Source organism: Aythya fuligula, chromosome 20 (assembly GCF_009819795.1).
Source record: "Aythya fuligula isolate bAytFul2 chromosome 20, bAytFul2.pri, whole genome shotgun sequence".
NCBI classification, from domain to species: Eukaryota; Metazoa; Chordata; class Aves; order Anseriformes; family Anatidae; genus Aythya; species Aythya fuligula.
Window position 1 is genome coordinate 9,369,405 of NC_045578.1, and position 17,939 is coordinate 9,387,343.

A 17,939-nucleotide genomic window follows, 5' to 3' on the forward strand; every position below is an offset into this window, starting at 1 on the left:
TCAGATTCTCTTCCACTGGTTGGACAAACCCCAAAACATTAAAAAACTTCTAGGCTCGTTTCTCCTTTAAAAGGAGCCCAGGTCAGTCGATCCCATACCACAAGCAGGAGGAGCACGGTGATGCAGCAAGCAGCATTTTAGAAAAACACAGAAAAAGAACAACAAAAGGGTATTGCGTAAGATCCCATTCTGAAAAGCCATGTATTAAAAAAAAAAAATCAGATAGCTAGTGTTCCACCAACGTCTCTTTTTGTCAGACTCTTGGATGGTGATCTGCTCATTACAGCAAGAAAATGCAAATGTATTCACCTTCATCTGAGAAACACTGGGGTCTTCTCTAACAGGTCCCCAAAACGTCCAGACATTTAGTGAGGACAACAGGCTTTAAGCTGAGCAGCATCATTTTCCAGGCTCACAAAACAACGCAAAAGGTGTGGGGGGTATTAACTACAGTGTGCAGACACAGCTTTACAAAGACTTGATGAAACCCAAAGATACGTTTGATGGCATTTGGTTGGCACGAGCACAAACAGCTGCTGTACCGCTCCTGCTAGGCCAACAGCTCCAGCTCCTTTTTTAGACCGGAGCAGTGAGGGTATTGCAAAATTCGGAAGATCACAGCAAGCTATTTCAAAGGTCATAAAGCACTGGAAGGAGAAAAGCAGCAATTCATCGAATTAAATCCATCTCGGGCCAGGAAAGCAAAACCAAGCGAGTATTTTGTAAGGCCTTATCACTGCCTTCATCTCAGGAAGGAAAACGAGTTCTGAAGAGATGATGCCACAATTGTTATTGCATTCCAGAAGTGCATAAAATGTGGGTAGCCAAAGACTCTTAAGGAACAAAGAATGCAAAAAAAGGTTGTAAATACAACCCCAGGTAGTAAATACAACCATGTTCTTCCGATGACATTATAGATCATGACCAGTAAGGTTTTAATGCTGACTTCTGCTTCAGCAATCCTCATCTTGGTAAGGACATCCTTGTCCACCAGATTTTATTTAATTTTCTCCCCTTTTACGTACAAAATAAATCATTAAAAGCTGTCAGATGACAACCCTCATCACACAAATCTCTGCAGTGACTTCAGAATCACTCACTCGCATTTCCTAAATTCTGCGAGTGCCTCGTAATATCCTCACAGAAAACAAAAGGAGCATCACTCAACAGATGCTCTGTAATGACAAAAGCAAGCATTTTTACAACTCGTGGCAAAAAAAGAAATGTCTTTCTTGGAAACGGGCGCTGCTTCAATTATTTCTGTGAACTGAAGTAACTGAAGAAGTACAAAAGAGCATTATTCTTCGAAGCAAAAATTAATCATACACAAAGAACAAAGTGAAGTTATCTTAAGAACAGAACTGTTTTCACCAAACCCATTGTAGGTAGTTTGTGCTGGATTTGGTCAATTAGATACAGCTCCACACACATCAGCCAGTTCTAATAATATCCTCCACCGAGGTCAACAATTCAGCTCAGTACTAAACCCCTCTCCGATACGAAAAACAGCATTAAAAAAAGAGCTATTTCCTCCCTTTCTTTTTCTTTGCAAGTCTATGCATTTTGGAAACTCGCAGCAGCACAAGGATAAACAAAGGGTTATACTTTATGGGAAGGAAAAGCAAATTGTTTTTCTGCTTTCCAAAAAAACAGCTGGAGTCAGCAGAACATCATCTACTGGGCAAATGGGACGACAGACACGGCGTGACCTACCAAGCTCTGCCGCCCCACCGCTACAAGCCAAGCTCTCTTAAAGATTAACTTCTCTTTCTACCAAACTTCAAAACAACTGAGGAAAAATCCATTCTAAGCAACAACAGCAGCAATTTTAGCATGTTTACAATAAGGACGAACATAGTGAGACTGCAGAACTAGCTGTCAAGAAGACCAAAGTTTCCAAGTTTTCCTGACAGCATGGAGAGGTCATCCAAGAAAAGATCACGAAGGGAAAGTCCTTCCCAAAGTACAGCAAATCGAGCAAGTACTAAAAGACACGAGACCTTACAAATAAGCTTCACTAGCACTATCACCCACAAAAATACAGGCACAAACCTGTAGCTATTTCATATGCTTTAAGCATACACTTCATCTCTCTGGGCTTTATAATGACACGCACAGGAAATACACTACGTAGAGCTGTGAAAAGGTAAAATGAAAATAACATAATTCTCAAAGTCTGAACGAATCCAAGCCCTTCTGCCACCTTACTGAGGCACGGTGCCCAAGTCCGAGCTGTTGGCAGCAGGGGCAGAGGGGAAGCAACCGGGGGCTGCCGTGGAGCAGCCTCCTGCTTGGTGCCACACTTTGGCCATTTCCAGGATCACAGCGGTGCCATAGGTAAATTCTTTACCATGGCCGTTTTTCAGGTGCTTCCCATCTTTTCTAATTCTTTAAGTAAGTGATTTAGAAAAAATTAATTCAAAAACCATTCTATGCAATTATCTGGGTTCAAAGATAGCTCCGGCTTTCTCCTTGCTGTGCTGAATTTATATATTTGCTTTTACTGAGTATAGAGGGATCCTGAGAGTTACTGAAAGCTCTCTATACAAACGTTTGCTTGATGAGTGACCAGAGAGAAGGCATGTTTATTTTGCGTTATTTTTCTATTACTTTCATGAAAGTCTCTCTCACCCTTTGAAGATTTCTATCTTTATGCCCCTACCAAACACAACCACCTCATCTCATTCTGAAAATTCACACAAATATCCCCTCCTCTCCCTCTGGATGTTTCCACTGATCTGTGCTCCTACAGAAAGTTAAGACTCCACTCCTTTCCTCAAATTGTTTGCAAAAAGCTGGTCCTCCAGCTCCAGTGATGGTGGTGTGAGTATAGAGACAGCAGCCAGGAAGCGAAAGCAACACACCCCTCTGCCCCCAGCTTTTACACAAACAGCACATCGGGAATAAAACATTAAGAGAAACAGGCCCATTGTAAAGTCATGTCAGCCACAATAGAGATTAAGCAAAAAATCACATAAATCACAAAACATGCCACTATTAAACTCGAATCATTAGTACTGGGACAGCTCTCTATCAAGCTGCACAGGATCTTCATGGGAAAAAAAGCTTAAAAAAGACAGAGCTACCGATACAGGTACACACCCTCAGCTCTAGATACACAAGCCCAGTGTGAGGTGCAGGGCTGGGGACTGAACACTGCAAGGAATCCTGATATCCCTATCAACTTGGCAGTCAATGTTTCACATCCAAGCACGCAATCCGTGAAATCCCAGAGGCAATTAAATGCCAAGAGGCATCCATGCTCTTCCCAGCTCCCCTCCTAGGGGGCCGTGCCGCTGCTTCCCCTGCTCCTTCAGCAAGCAGGGATGCACGTGCCCTAAGGGACTCGGCACCTGTACCTAGCAGAAGGCACACCTACATAACCAGGTGGGCAGAGACACGCCGTGCAGGTGGGAGGAGAAGGATTTTAGGAAGAGCTTTCCCCCAGAAGCGAGCCCTGCCGTGGTACAGGCTGTAAGGCTGCCCTTCGGTCCCTGCTGGAAACGTCCTACCCAGCCCCGACGGCTCTGTTAAACAAAGAGCTAAGGAAGCTCTTAGCCCTGTGAAGTATTCAGGTTTAAATATGCACTAGAAGAGAATGTTTCTCTCCAGAAAAATCTGACACTAACAGACACTGCTTGTCTGAACTAAGTCAGAACTCATTTTCCGTTTACACGAACTGTGTGCTCACCGCTGAGCACAGCTCCTCGCCCCGGGCTCTGCTCTGTCTCCTTCTCAGGCCGCACTAAAACCCACTGTAAAATGACGTGCTGTAAACTGCAAATTAATGTGAAATGAGTACAGCAAAGTAATGAAAAAGCCAAATGAGAAGCGTCCAGAAGAACGCAGCTTTTCTCCCAGCACACCCCGACACGCTGATCTGAAAGCACTGCTGGTCGGGGCCTTCTTCCACAGCGCGCTGTGACAACTCATACTGCCCAAACCAACGCTACAGTCCTGGGGGAGAAAAACAACAACAACAATCTGTTTATGATATTTTCCAGCCTTTCATCTCTTCTATCTTGACGTTTTGTTTTTTTAATGCAAACCATTTAGTAAGTTGTCCTCTTGTGTGTTCTTGTGCGTCTGTTTAATAGGAAAACTGCTATTTTCTGTAATTTTCTCTGCTTCCTTTCCTCGGCTCTGAGTTCCTCTGTACTGAAACATATTCATCCTTTCTTGGGATCAGTTTTAAATATTATCCTCACAATTACTGTATGTGTTTTTAATGGATGTTCCACACCTCACGTCTGCATGACCATTTAAACATGCAGGTGTGAGCGGCAGCATTGTTATCAAACCTTCTTAGGATTCAGTCTCTGATCCCGACCCATGGGAGAACTGGCATCTCTTTTGGGTATGATGGACGTGCCACTGGGGTAGGATGCAGGGAGCAAACACAGGGAACCCTGCTCAAGTCAGAAGAGCTCCAGGGCTGGCCTCCATCCTAAGGCAAATCTAAGGATGTGAAAGTTCGCTGAGAAAGCAGACTGCTCTTTCAGTATGTGGACAGGTTCATTAAAAATCACCTGTGCTGTCATACGTGGATGGTTTTTCTAAACATTTTTTTCTAAGCAAATTTCCAAGATGTGTATCGCTATTTGAGCAAAATGATTTGCCTTGAATCATTTCAGGTAAATGCCAGGTATCACTTTAAAATCCATGAAGTAGTGTTACTGTGCATTTTTAAATAAACAGCTGCAATAATCCACTAAAGCTATGCTGATTTTCAGTTACCGGGTGTAGCTTATAACCAATGAATATTTTTTTCTAGGTGTTATGAAATATACAACACTCAATAGCACTGAAATTGCAAAACTACTTCAAGTATTGCAATGCAAAGCAGCCAGAAAACAGATCCATGACAGAGAGCACGGAAAGGGTATTACAAATAAATAATGGATGGAATGATCCCACTGCTGCAGAAGCATTGTTTATTCCAAGGAAAACAAATCATATAAGCTGTTTTATCTAATATTTCGTGTTTGTTTGGGCCTTTTTTTTTTTAAGCGTCACCAATCAAACCAAATTTGTTTGTTTATAAACTGTGTAAAGTAATATTGTTTATAAATTCCTTTGGGTTCTATCTAGATGAAAGGCCCTGTGTAAATGTTAGTGCTCTCACACTGTCACATACTTTCCAAAACTCTTCTATTGTTCTTGTACTTCCTTTTGTTTAAGTATCACCCATAAAACTGAGCAAAAGAGCAAACCAGCAGGATGCACCCTACTGTGAAATCATACTTGCCATCCAGGGCACTTTTTTTTTTTAATCAAAATGACATTATCATTACTAAAGCAATGAATAATATACCTAGAAGTGAAATGAAAAATGTTACATACTGATATATCCGTGTTGCATTCACAGCAGCCTCGGTCCTACAAAGAGCTGCAATCTGTGCAGTCTTGGACTGGAAGAACAGAATCCCCCCGCATAAGCTCAGGGAAGGACCACAGATCTTTATTTTTATCATTATTATTATTACAGGGACCTCCTTTTCCTGTCAAGTCTAACATGGAAGTTTTAAGTATTTTACTGTTACGCTATAGTCTAAAACCAGTACCAGAGTTTTTACTAAATATATCTGTGGCCTGTAACGTTCATGAGGCTTGGCTGTTTAATTTAGAACAAATTTGACTGATTGCAGGACAAACTATCTTTTAATCTTAAGTTTATTTTCTTTCCTTTTTTTTTGTTCAGAGAATTGGACAATGATAAATAATAACGTGACCATAGAGGTTACTGTTCCTGTTGAGGAGGACAGTGTAAGGTGGCCTTGTTTTGGCCTTTAAAATTAAGAATTTGGGTGATTTAGACAAAAATAACCTATAAAGAAACAAACAGAACTTCCTGTTCTGCATGTAATTTTTAAACCTGGATAAACCAGGAGATCTGATGGATATACATCTTGGGTATCAAGGCCTTGTTTCTGTCCTTATGCTATTTTTCTGTTGTATGTATGCTTACACGCTTATATCCTTCAATATACCAAATATACCAAAACACCCTGCAAGTAACAAAGACATTTGTTTCCATAAATCTACTACGTCGCCCTAAAGACCTTTTCAGAAAGTATTTTAAAGTTATCCTCTAATAAACTGAATCCCAAATTCAGAAAAAAGAACTTTTATAAATGATACTGTTAGAACATAAACGCAAGATTACATCGCCACTTCTCCCGGAAGGCAGTTACAGACCACGTGAAGAGGCGTACATAAACTACACGTATGGGTGTACATCCATACAGAAATATATATGAATGTATAAATTGCTAATGTACAATTCACAGGAATGTTGTTGGCTTCTCTTCACTGATCAAAAAACCACTCTGAAACAGGAGCTTTCTTCCCACCTGCCTAAAGGACTTTCAGTCAGAGCTGAAGAGCCTCCCTCCCCAGACACAGGAATCCTATCAATGATTATACCATGTGGGATGTCCAGGATAAATGCCACTTACTGATCACACTTGAGAGGGGAAATGTACATTCTTCAAGAAGTTCTGTAACTCAGGCATTCAACCTTTCCACGAGACATCCAGTGTTTTTACTTCAAAGCAAAATGAGCAAACTGCTCCCTGCATGCCCATCAGGGAAAAGGAATTCTAACCGAGCTAACAAAAACGTACAAAAAAGCCTAGATGATTTCCAGATCAGACCTGGGACAAGCTGAAACCAACATATTATTTCTTGCATGTGAATGTCAGTGAAAATAGGAATACGACATCCAAATTGCAGATTGGGGTATCAAACACAGTGTTTCTTCCTGATTTTCAGAGGTGCAGGTAGGGTGCATTTCATATATACTGAATAATTTTTGGCCTGTGGTTAGGCAAGTCTTTTGAGACTTTATATACAATAAAGTACTCTGACTAAAATCTGGAAAATTACCTCTTAAGGCTCTAGCTGTACAGCATCAATAGAAATGTGGTGCCAGCTAATGGCTGCAATAACTGTCTTCATCCCTAGAGAATAATGGATGGAGAATATATCAATAGGAGGAGTGGAAGGGCCAGAGAAACTGAGCAGGCACTAGTTATCAGACACAAAGATGATGCCACATGCATGATGTTATCTGTGATAATCTTTACTTAGGGCCCAGGGGTGGGAAGGATATTCTTTATAGAGAAGAAAGTATCCATCAGGCCATATTCATAATCATCAATGTTCCACTAAGTAAGCATTTTTGGAGGAGGGCTGTAGGAGCACTGATGTAATAGAAATCAATGAAATTCAGCTTTTCTGCATCTGTTCTTTAGAGCAAAATAGGAAGAAAAGCCTGCCTATCACTTTCATTTCTCACTGCTCTATCATATACAGTACCCAGCAAAAGGCCCTGAAGGAAATGTTACGCGAACCCTTAACTAGTTAAAAATCTCTTTAAAATCCACACTTTACCATTCCCAGCCACCAGAAAGAAACACGTTTTTATTATATGCATCAACTGAATTTTTGAGGCTTGGTCACATGAGCACTTAACACAGTGCAGGTTACCAAATTGCTCTTTGCCTTTATCTACCCCTTGATGCAAATCTTTTCTTAATGAAACGGAGCTGGCTCGGAGCAGAGGCACGACCGAGAAGGGAGGGCCATCCAACGCTCACAGCCACAGGTTCTTTGCAGACTGAAGTTTGGGCTTTCCTTAGCTGACACGTGAAAATAAGACGACCTCACTGGGTAGATTAGAGGACATCCTGGCAATTTTTCTATGGCTATGTACAGTGTATTTTCCACTCCACTTTAAGCAACTGTCTTAAATTCAATGCCAAGACTGGTACACCTGTATGCTGACTTTTTCTTACAAGGCACCAATAAAATCTGCTGGCTGGCTGCCATTCAAGCAAATCAGCACATTTCCATCTAATCACATGCAAAAACGATCAGGACTATGTCAGATTTGCTCACTTAGCTCTAAAAAAAATGAGGAAATGCAGGAGTTAAACATTCCAACAGCAGCACGAATTTGACCATGTTCTACATCCTGAATATTTTATGGTATATTTATTACAACAATATATTAAGCTATACATTCAACCACAAAAACAAAAACAGAAAGACAAATACTACTCATGTGCAACACAGCTGCATTAGCATTGCTAAGGAACACCAAGCTTCACAACTCCTGACACTGTTTTTAATTGTGCATTCCGCATTTAATTTCTACGTGTAAATAGTCAACAAAACGGGGAAGAGCTGCTGCTTAACTATGTTTGCATTTTAGCTGTCTCAGTGCAGTTCTAGGGCCCCCATGCTACTCAGCTGATATGAATGGCCTTTCTTTAAAACATTTTCTTTTCCTAAACAGTAGTTTACACAGCAAAAGAAGCATCTTCAAAGATCTTGTGATCCCAGTTTAGTATTTTTGACCTTTTAAGCCATCACTTCTGACCAAAAGCAGTCAGATACCACAGCTGGGAATCTTCTCCACGAAGAACCAACTCCCCGGGCAGCGTTGACATCCTCACTGCTGCCCTGCATCGGGATGGCTCCAGATGGGACACAGGCTGACCACTCTGCAGAGCAGGGCTGCTCCAGTGATGGAAACAAAAAGCCCTCTAAGCCCTTTTGCCAAGCTTCCTTTTCAGGGATTTCTTATTTTCCAATTTATACTGACACTGCCCTCTTCTAAGTTAAAAAAAGAGAAGAGTTTAGCTGCTGGCCGGCTGGCTGACTGTCAGAACCCAAAGCAGCTAACTAGGTAGCTCAATTACATCAAATTTCAAGCACATCAGAGTAACTTAAGCCTTTAAAGATGTACTTTTAGGTCGAGGAGATTTCAGCAGACAGAAAATCTGAAAGGTTAGACAAAAGCTTTACTGCAGCCTTCAACATGCCAGAGCATAACACCCGCTTGACAGCATAAGCTATTAAGTGAAACAACTAAGCCTCAAAAGCCTCGGAACAACCAGGCCCTGGCCCAGGAAAGCCCTCCATCGAGGGGAAGGGCACGCTTTCTGCCCAGTCACACCTCCTGGGCACTGGCAAGAAGGAGCAGTGACAGGAGGAGAGCCGTGGCAGTGCTGTGAAACACCAGCCACGAGGGGTGCCCAGCACCGAGGGCTGCACCCGGGGCGAGAAGTCCGAGCACACCCTGAGCTGATCATATTGCAAACCAGCACGGGTGGAGAAACACATCGTGAGCTGTGACGCTTCAGGAGTTTGGGCTTTCAAATCTTTTGGTGCATTTGCAAAAGCTTTATTTTATCCTCTCTATATTCCACTACCGCTTCACAAAAATGCACTGAAAAGTGACAGGGTTAGGAATAGGCTATCCCCGATCCTCAAATACGGTTCAGCGAATTCTCTTTTGAAAACACATTTCAGTATCCTTTTTTACCAGTAACTGCAATTAGAAAAGCACAAGAATTGTCAAAATACACATTCAATTTTGTGTTTTTTTTTGTGTGTTTGTTTTTATTTTAACATAGAATAAAGCGAGGCTTGTACCCTACTTCTCTTTGGTAGAATAAAAAGGAAGAGTGAGGAACAGGAGGGCACAAACAAGTCTCTTCCCATGTGGCTCTCTTTACCAAACCCTAGCAGATTCTTCTGCATCTTCCATCCATGCATAGGAGGAAACTGACACCTATTGGCAACTTTAATATTACTGCATAATGGTGCTTCCAACTGTTACAAGAAATAGCTCCTTCTAGCTAGGTTTTTCTTTATACACACAGATAATGCAGAAAGGTTAATTTAGAACTTTCCAACTGTGATTGAAAATACACCCAGGAAGTTTCAGATTTCCTTTTTAATGATAAAACTCCAATCTTTCCAAACTAAATCAGATTCTCTTAGTATAAATCTACACATTTTAGGAGGCTCTTCTAATTGATAAACACTAGCACTAAGCACTTGAAAGATAATTTTTAATTTTTCTTTTACGCTGTGAATACATCCTTGGTGTTTAGCATTGCAAAGACACACTCGATCTTGCAGCAGGTAAATTACATCCTACTCCTACCTGCATCCTGTGACAGATCACAGCAGAAGCCGCCAAAAACATATCATCTTTCTCTACTATACATCCATTACTGTGTTACAGATGTTGGGGCAGCAAAGGGACACTCACAGCAGTGGAATAGCTTTGGGAGAGCATCTTATCTGTTAGAATCAATTGCCTGCTACTGTGAGGCAAGTAATAAGCTAGAGAGGGATACAGGGAACCTGAACAAACAGCTCCTTCATGCTCAAGACACATGAAAAAGTTCCCACAAGCAAGTATCTACCTACAGTTTTGTAATGTATAACGTACAATACATTTCTGACCTGCTTGAGTTTTGGGGCTTACTAAAATAAGGACAAATAAAAAGTAAACGTATCTGGGACTAAGGGACAACAGAAAATAAGTGTGCAAATTGCCGTCAATTTCTTTTAGATCTGCTGCTTTTACATACCACCTGAAATGTAAAACCTGAAACTTCTGCATATATTTGTGCATCATGAACTGAAAAATACTTCAGCTACCTGGGGAACTCAATGTAGGTGCTCTTCACAATAGTAATATAATATTATTATAGCAGTAATAAATGCAAAAAATACATATATATGCAAAAGAGCCAGAGCTTCACAGAGTAACACTTGGATTTTTTTTTTTGAAGCAACAGATTTCCTGAAATTTCAACTGCAGTCATGGAGACTGCAGATGCTTTCAGGATTTAAAAGCAGAAATTTAAAATAAATAAAAAAACTGCTTTATCTCTTGCCACCACTAGAGCAAGAAGGCTGAAGGCAGTATTATACATACTTGTGACGAAGAATTTTTTGGTAAAAGTACAGCTGTCGAAGGCGGCGATTTTCTCTTGCAGGACTACAACAAGTATTCTGAAAACACAGAAATGGAACGCGTACTTTAAACATTAAATGCATTGGTTTAAAGATTCAATATCTAAATGTAATTATTTCAAAAGCATCAATATAAATTCTACAGTGATAAACTGCCAGGTTACCAATACATGGCAGTTATGGAGGATTCTCTCTCATCCCAACCACATAACCTTCATTTCAGGAAGTACACAGATCTGATACAGAACAACACAGCATATTTATGATATACCTCCTGCAGTAAAAGCTCCATTAAAAACAAAGAATGGAATTGCAAGGATCCTGAATTACTTTCAGTGACTCAAATAACAATCAAATCAACAATCAGTAGAACACGAGCTAAATTTGAAATTGCCCATTGCCCATCTCATTGCAAATTTATTAAACCATCAGGTTTTTATTTTCTAAAAGCCCTTTTTTTTTCATACCAAGACCATCAGCACACAAATCTGCAAGAAATTTGCAGGATTTGTGTCAATTAGCAAAACTACAGGTGCATGTTTATATATGCTCTTGTACATGTTGTTATTGTAAAATATCTGTTCATTACTTGAAATAAAGTACCACAAACCACCATAATTATGGAATCTCCCATCAGTGTGAAAAACAACTAATAACTCCTAACCCCCTTTTTTCCCCTGTTTTTAACTGTTTAGTCACAAGAACAACTCCTTTTCCCATGAGAGCTCAGTAGCTGCCAAAGTCTTTGCTGAAGAACTGACTCAAATCAAACATACACCTTACCCACATGCTTGCTGGTATTTTCACATACTCAAATTGTCATGATTTCCAATTACAAAAATGTATAAGCACCCCTAAATAGGAGGATTTATTTTTGTGTCTGTCATTCAATTTTCCTTTTGGTGTTAAACTGGATGCACTCAAAAGGCATGTAGATGCAGTGCTTAGGGGCTTGTCTAGTGGTAGACTTGGCAGTGCAACTGGTTAACAGTTGATCTTAAGAGTCTTTTCCAACCTAAACGATTCCATGACTCTACTAATTTTATCAACACATTTTTCAAACAACTTGGATGGCATCTGTAGCTCCCCAGATGGCTCCTGAAGCCTTTCCAGTAGGCTGGTGTAACACTAGCCACTTCCATCTCTCTGGCACAGAAACTGATCCAGGCAATAAGCCCTGTTCTGCATACTGAATTCCTTCAGACCTCCTATTATTTCATCCCGGGACATTGCTACTGCTCTGTTTACCAGTGTGCCTCTATCCAGAGCCAGGGAGAAATACCAATTCTTGGAAGGAAGGCAAAAAGAACGGTCACTCGCAGACAGAAGTCCTTCTATATTCACAGACCTGCAATGCCAGTATGGGAAGCACGTGCACACCTCCACAGGGAGCAGCGTACTTGCCAAAAGGAGAGGGCAGAGCAAGCAACTCAACGAGAAGGACTGAGATGTGTAGTCATAGAAGAAATTAACGTAAGATTTCTTATTTGCTTATAGCCCTTTTATTGTGGTAAAGATGCTCCTGTATAAATCTCAAGTTTTAAATGTTAGAAGTTATAAATTCCACATATTTAAGTATTTGTTTCAAACAAAATAATACTTTCAGTTAAAAGGCATCTTCCAGTCACCTAAGATGAAGAAGAGAAAAACTACAGAAACCTACAAACTCCAACTCCTTCCACAAGGCCTGTAAGAGAAACTCAGCAAATGAATAATGGAAGGACTTTTACTGCATGTGCAAGTGCAAAGTACATGTACACAACCTCTGTATATTTGATTGTAATACTTCCGGATCCTGTACATTTTTGTTTTCTGCTCCTCAAAGGTGTACTGTCTTTCTCTATAAATGAAACCTACCTGATGGATGATTCTAGAGTAGAAGTACATAAATAATAAACAGTTTTCCCTTCTTCTGCAACTCAAGTTTTATTTTAAATTCAAACTTTGGACTCCATTAGTCTATTGTATGGTTAACGCACCATTAGCGCTGCACTTGGCCACATTTAATGCATTTTCAATCTGAAATAGTGAGCTTTCTGTGGATAACAACAGAACCTGATACGTTCCAGAAAAGCAGCTACCCTGGATACAGCCACACAGCTTTGAAGTAACTTTTCCATTTTTACCACTTAGGAAAAGAAACATTAGCACCTGGAAAGACTTTTTAGTTGGGAGAGACTTTGAATGATGATTTGCCTTTTGACTGTTTTTACAATTGGATTTTTCTTCTGCTAGGAGGCCAGGCTGGAAAGATTTACTATCATCACACTGTACACTAGGGAACTTTAAATTTTTCAAGGGACAGTTGCACAGATAAGTATTGAACTCTTGACAGGCTTTTAAAGGAACAGGGACCTATTCATGGCACATAACTCTCACCAACTCAACCACTTCAGTGAAACTATTTCTTGATATAATGATCCTACCTGTGTCCTACGTTAAGCAGATTGACTGGGGATAAGAAGCAGTACCATCCTTTACTTCTTTAAATATATTTACACTTTAAAAATCTCATTACATTAATTAGCTGTGGTATTAAAGGTGTCTGGTCAGCAGTACTACTTTTCTTCTGTAACTTTTCCTTGACCTAGTTTAGACATAAATGTGTGAGTTTTTAAGGCATTGGAGAAGCAGACTGCCATACCCAAACCAAAATATTACTTGAGAAACGGAGAACAGAAGCTATGCTTGCAGCGAAGTCAAAATAGTAAAATCAGGGAGTGTACATACCAAAAATTGTGTTCATTATGGGAATTTTACATGTCCTAACACAGAAAGAGTATACAGTAAACATCCTTACCTTTTATTGCAATGCAGATCATAAATAGGAGTTTTGAACTGTATGGACTTGACCATCTCTCCTGTCCGCAGAGAATAGAGATCCACACAGCAGTAAGGTGGGCTTGTGCTAAAATGAACACAGAAACGTGATTATAACGAAAAGAGGGAATTTTTCTAAATTGATATTCAAATTATTTCGATGGGACAAAACAAGCCTTCATAAATCTAGCATAATGCTGGAGAGAACATGAGTTTAATATAAGCTTTCTACATTTAGGGAAGGTATGATCACAAATCGAGTTATGATATCCACAATGGTCAAGAGGACTCGTGCTGTGCAACCAGTTAGCAAGCACTTAGTTTCCTTTGTCCCAGATTAAGAATTTGGAACATCAGATCTGACCGCAAAATACAGCTCATTTGACAGGCATGAAATTTTAGACTGCATTTTGGTCATTTAACAAATATTGTGCAGAGTAACACTTTCCTAAAGGGAGTACTTACTTCACTCCGTGCAACAGCTGAACCATATGACTATTTATTTGATAGAGACACATTACACAGAACTTGCATTACATCTCTGACGGACTTTTGTTTGAGCTATATAGATCTTTTCAACTGCTTTGTGTCACTTTTATCATTTAAATATAAATAAAGCTCTAGGGCCATTCCTTAATAAAAAGGCTTGCTTTCTTTTGAGAGGGAGAAAGTGCTGAGTGTTCCGATAGGGCTGGGGAAGGTAGTGGTGGAAACCATTTTACAAGCTGAGAAGAGGCTTTGATGTGGCAGTTCTTTTCCATAACACCTTTTTTTCCCCTCCAAGAACACATTAAAATGTTGGCTACTTCTAGGTCAGCGAATATGAAGCAGCACAAATTGCCAGCTGTACAAACATATACTAAGTATTGGTAAAGGAGGGTGTTTCCCCTTGCCCATATCTGTTTTATTTTACAGAGTTTAACACAATTCCTGACACAACACTTGCTTGTCCCTTGGATCTGCCCAAGCTGCTCAAGAATTTTCTGGAGAAGAGTACAAATTCCGACTGCTGACTTCGAATGTCCCAGGATAACAAAATGCAGCAGAGACACAATATGCGATATATGCACCAAAAGACAACAGCCAAAGAAATAACAGAAAAAAGCAGTTTGACATTTTGCCTACAGAAATTCTTCCCAAAACATACATTTTTCTAGGCACATGCTCAGGCTAATAACTGGAGGGTGCTATTTATTACTTTTAAGCACTTCAAAGGCCCTTCAAGAACGCTTTTAAAGCAATAAGACTCAAGTCTAGTTACCTTCTATTAGAAGCTCACTGCTGCTAGAAAATGCAGAAAACCACAGAAAAGTCTATGTACAAACTTTTTTTTTTTTTCATTTACGTACATTTATTACTGAAAGGCAATTCTGCTTTTGATAGAAGGATACACAGATTGTTATTTCAAAACAGAAATTAGGTATGTTTATATGGCTGAAGTTAGATTTGCATAACTGACAGCCATTCCTATTTCCCTCACAGCCCCTGCTGAATGTAAGTGTGCCGTGCTGTTTGACTTGCCATTTGCGTAACTACCTGACTGCAACTCAAAAGCACGTACTACCTCATACACACTGCACCCACAAAATTACAGGAAACAATCTTGCACTCAAACGAGTGACTATTATTACGCCACACCTTTCTTCTGGCTGATCAAGTCAAGAATGTATTCCCAAAGCTTTCTGTAAGCAGCACTGCCCAAAACCCAGCACCTTCTGAGCTCCCCTGCTGGTGGGGACTAGGTCAAACCTACTCTGAAATTCCACCTAGCTCCAATTCAACTCTTTCCAGGTGTTACCTTTCTTTTCTTTCCCTGGTACACTGCAATCTACGATCAGAAAATGAGATGCAAGGTAGGTTTTTTGTTTGTTTGTTTTCCTTCTTATTATTTTATTGTTTTCTGAAATACGTACAAAGTCAAGGTCAAACATTTGAAAAAAATGTTGGGACTTAACAAACAGAAACACATGGCAATAGCCAAAAAAAAAAATCGTCAGACCTGTATTCCTTTCTTGCCCCATAACGCTTGTGCTGCTGGCAGCACAGGGACTCGGCATTGCCACAAGTCGTCAGGAAACTCAGCATGTCCTTCTGGGGAAGAAATGGGGAAGGGACATTCCTTGGCTAAGAGCTATGTCCACAGACTATGACACAGAAGGGTGGAAGCTCAAGCAGCTGCTCTTTATTTGGCAATATTTTCAAAAGTGCAAAGGTAAGAAAAGTTTCAAGCAGTAAAAAAAAAAATAAAAAAATAAAAATAAAAAAGACTGCTCTCCACTTCTCTCCTTGCCTTTTTTTTCTGGTTATTAATCCCTCTCCCAGTTCAAAGTAATGGCTGTTACGAACCTCATTTGCTACTAAGTACTCTCAATTCATTAAGCACGAACTAAGTCAGGGAATGTTCCTAATTTCAATTTATAAATTCTACTCCAAAAGCTGTGTACCTGAACAAGGAATGATACAATGGTGAAATCCACCATGTTCAGTTCTTTTTCGATCCAGACTCAGTAACAACTCAATGTTTTCAGCTTGTTGAAAAAAAATCAAGGATTTTGATTTAATTGTTCAACAAACTGTATATAGAAAGGATTCTCCAGTACTTCAAAATGTCTTATAAAATACTACATAATTAATAAAATATTAAATATTGGAAATGGCACATCTGAGAAAGAAAAATAGCAGTCAGTGCAATCAATAATCAATACGATTCTATTGAAATTTTAGCTACAAAACCAGACATATCCAAATTGTCACAGAAAAGCACCAAAACCACCACGGATTGCAAGACGGAGCCCAACAGACTTGCAAAAGCATCTCTTACCAATCGGAAGCTCTCAAAACCTCAGGACTGTATGAAACCAGACTGATTGCATCTCGCTCTACTTCAGAAATAAGCAATGAACACGAATGCTATCAGAGGATCACACAGCCACTGCGTAAATGTGCCCAAAATCCACCAGTTGATGGCATATCCTAGCCTACAACAACCAAGTGCCACCACCAGGGAGCAAACCAAGCAAGGAGACCTCTGGCTGAGCAGCTTTTCCTCTGCCACCCTTGGGTACCAAAGGTCTGTGCCCGTATCGCTGGTGAGATGGGCTCTGCTCCTGTTTCAGTGTACCCATGACAATTATGAAAGGGGAAAGATGAAGACAGCAATGTGAAAGCACTGGCTTTGGCAATCTGGTAACAACATTAAGTCTGTCACAAATACAAATTTTGCAGATTACTCCCACGGCTTATCAATAAATTCTTGTTCTGTGCCCTGGCTGCTACAACAGCTGCTGAATGCAAGGATAGCAACAAACTTTAAAGATAATGGGCACAAATTCACCAGCTTCAAACTGGTGGCATTAATAAATACAAAATTACACTTCAGGCAATCTTCTATTTGATTGTTACAGCACAAGGATAGCAGAAAAGTAACAGATGCCTGGTACAGCTGGCACTTGAGTACATCTGTGCTTGTGCATCACGACAGGACCATCACCTCCTCCCGAGTTGTTAGCAGGGAGTCACATGGTTTGTAAACGCTCTGGATAAAATGTTTGCACACAGACACAAATACACTGTATAAAACACACGCTTTTTACATGGAAAAAAGGAGAAAATTGATGGAGCCAGCACAAAGCCATCATTTTTTGTGCCCAGAAACAGCATCGCGCTTGGCGAGACAACGGGCATTGACTGCAGGATGGTCTCAAGAGCCCGGAAAGAAAACAATACTTGTGAGGAGTACCACTGAAATAAAGCTTTTGCAGTTAATTGTAGAATTTTAAAAAGTCATCAGAGGATGAAGGCTGTTTGGCTGGCATAGGCATCGCTACGGATTTTGTCCTCTCTTCACAAAAGATGGGGTTAGAATCTAGAAAATGAGATGAAGGGAGGCATCTCTACCTACCTCCTTCTCGTTCTACACATGTACACCATGGTGAGATATACAACAATGCTGTTCGGAACAATGACAGAAGTTACACCAGCACAACAAATTGTAGATAGCGATAAAATTGCTAGAATAATAAGAACAACCTTCACTAAGGAGAAGTATGAAGTTGTACAGGACATCACAACTGTCAAAGTTTTCTATCGTCTCTAGTTCTCTATATAGGCTCTGCAGAATTCTTTTGGAAAACAATTTCGTCACTTTTGGTAGCCTGTGTCTTAGCGTATTAAAATGACAAAACAAATGAGAAATTTAGGAAAATGTGTAATTAAAATAAATTATCAACAGTGAGATCGCCTGAAGAGATAACCTGCATTGATCTAACAAAGTATATATAAACTGTCACCTCTCAGGACCATGCTATTAGAAGGACACTAAACAAAGCCAGTATTAA

General features: G+C 40.1%; 1 protein-coding gene across 8 annotated transcripts in view; it reads right to left on the reverse strand.

Annotated features, from left to right (window-relative positions):
* Positions 1–17,939, reverse strand: part of BCAS3 (BCAS3 microtubule associated cell migration factor) — a 354,038-nt gene that overhangs the window by 291,768 nt on the left and 44,331 nt on the right. For all 8 annotated transcript variants that reach the window (XM_032200766.1, XM_032200765.1, XM_032200763.1 and 5 more), the window contains exons 8-9: positions 13,583–13,690; positions 10,745–10,821 (exon numbers count right to left, since the gene is read on the reverse strand). In XM_032200766.1, coding sequence (XP_032056657.1) covers positions 10,745–10,821; positions 13,583–13,690 — 185 coding nt within the window. The remainder of the gene's footprint in view (positions 1–10,744; positions 10,822–13,582; positions 13,691–17,939) is intronic.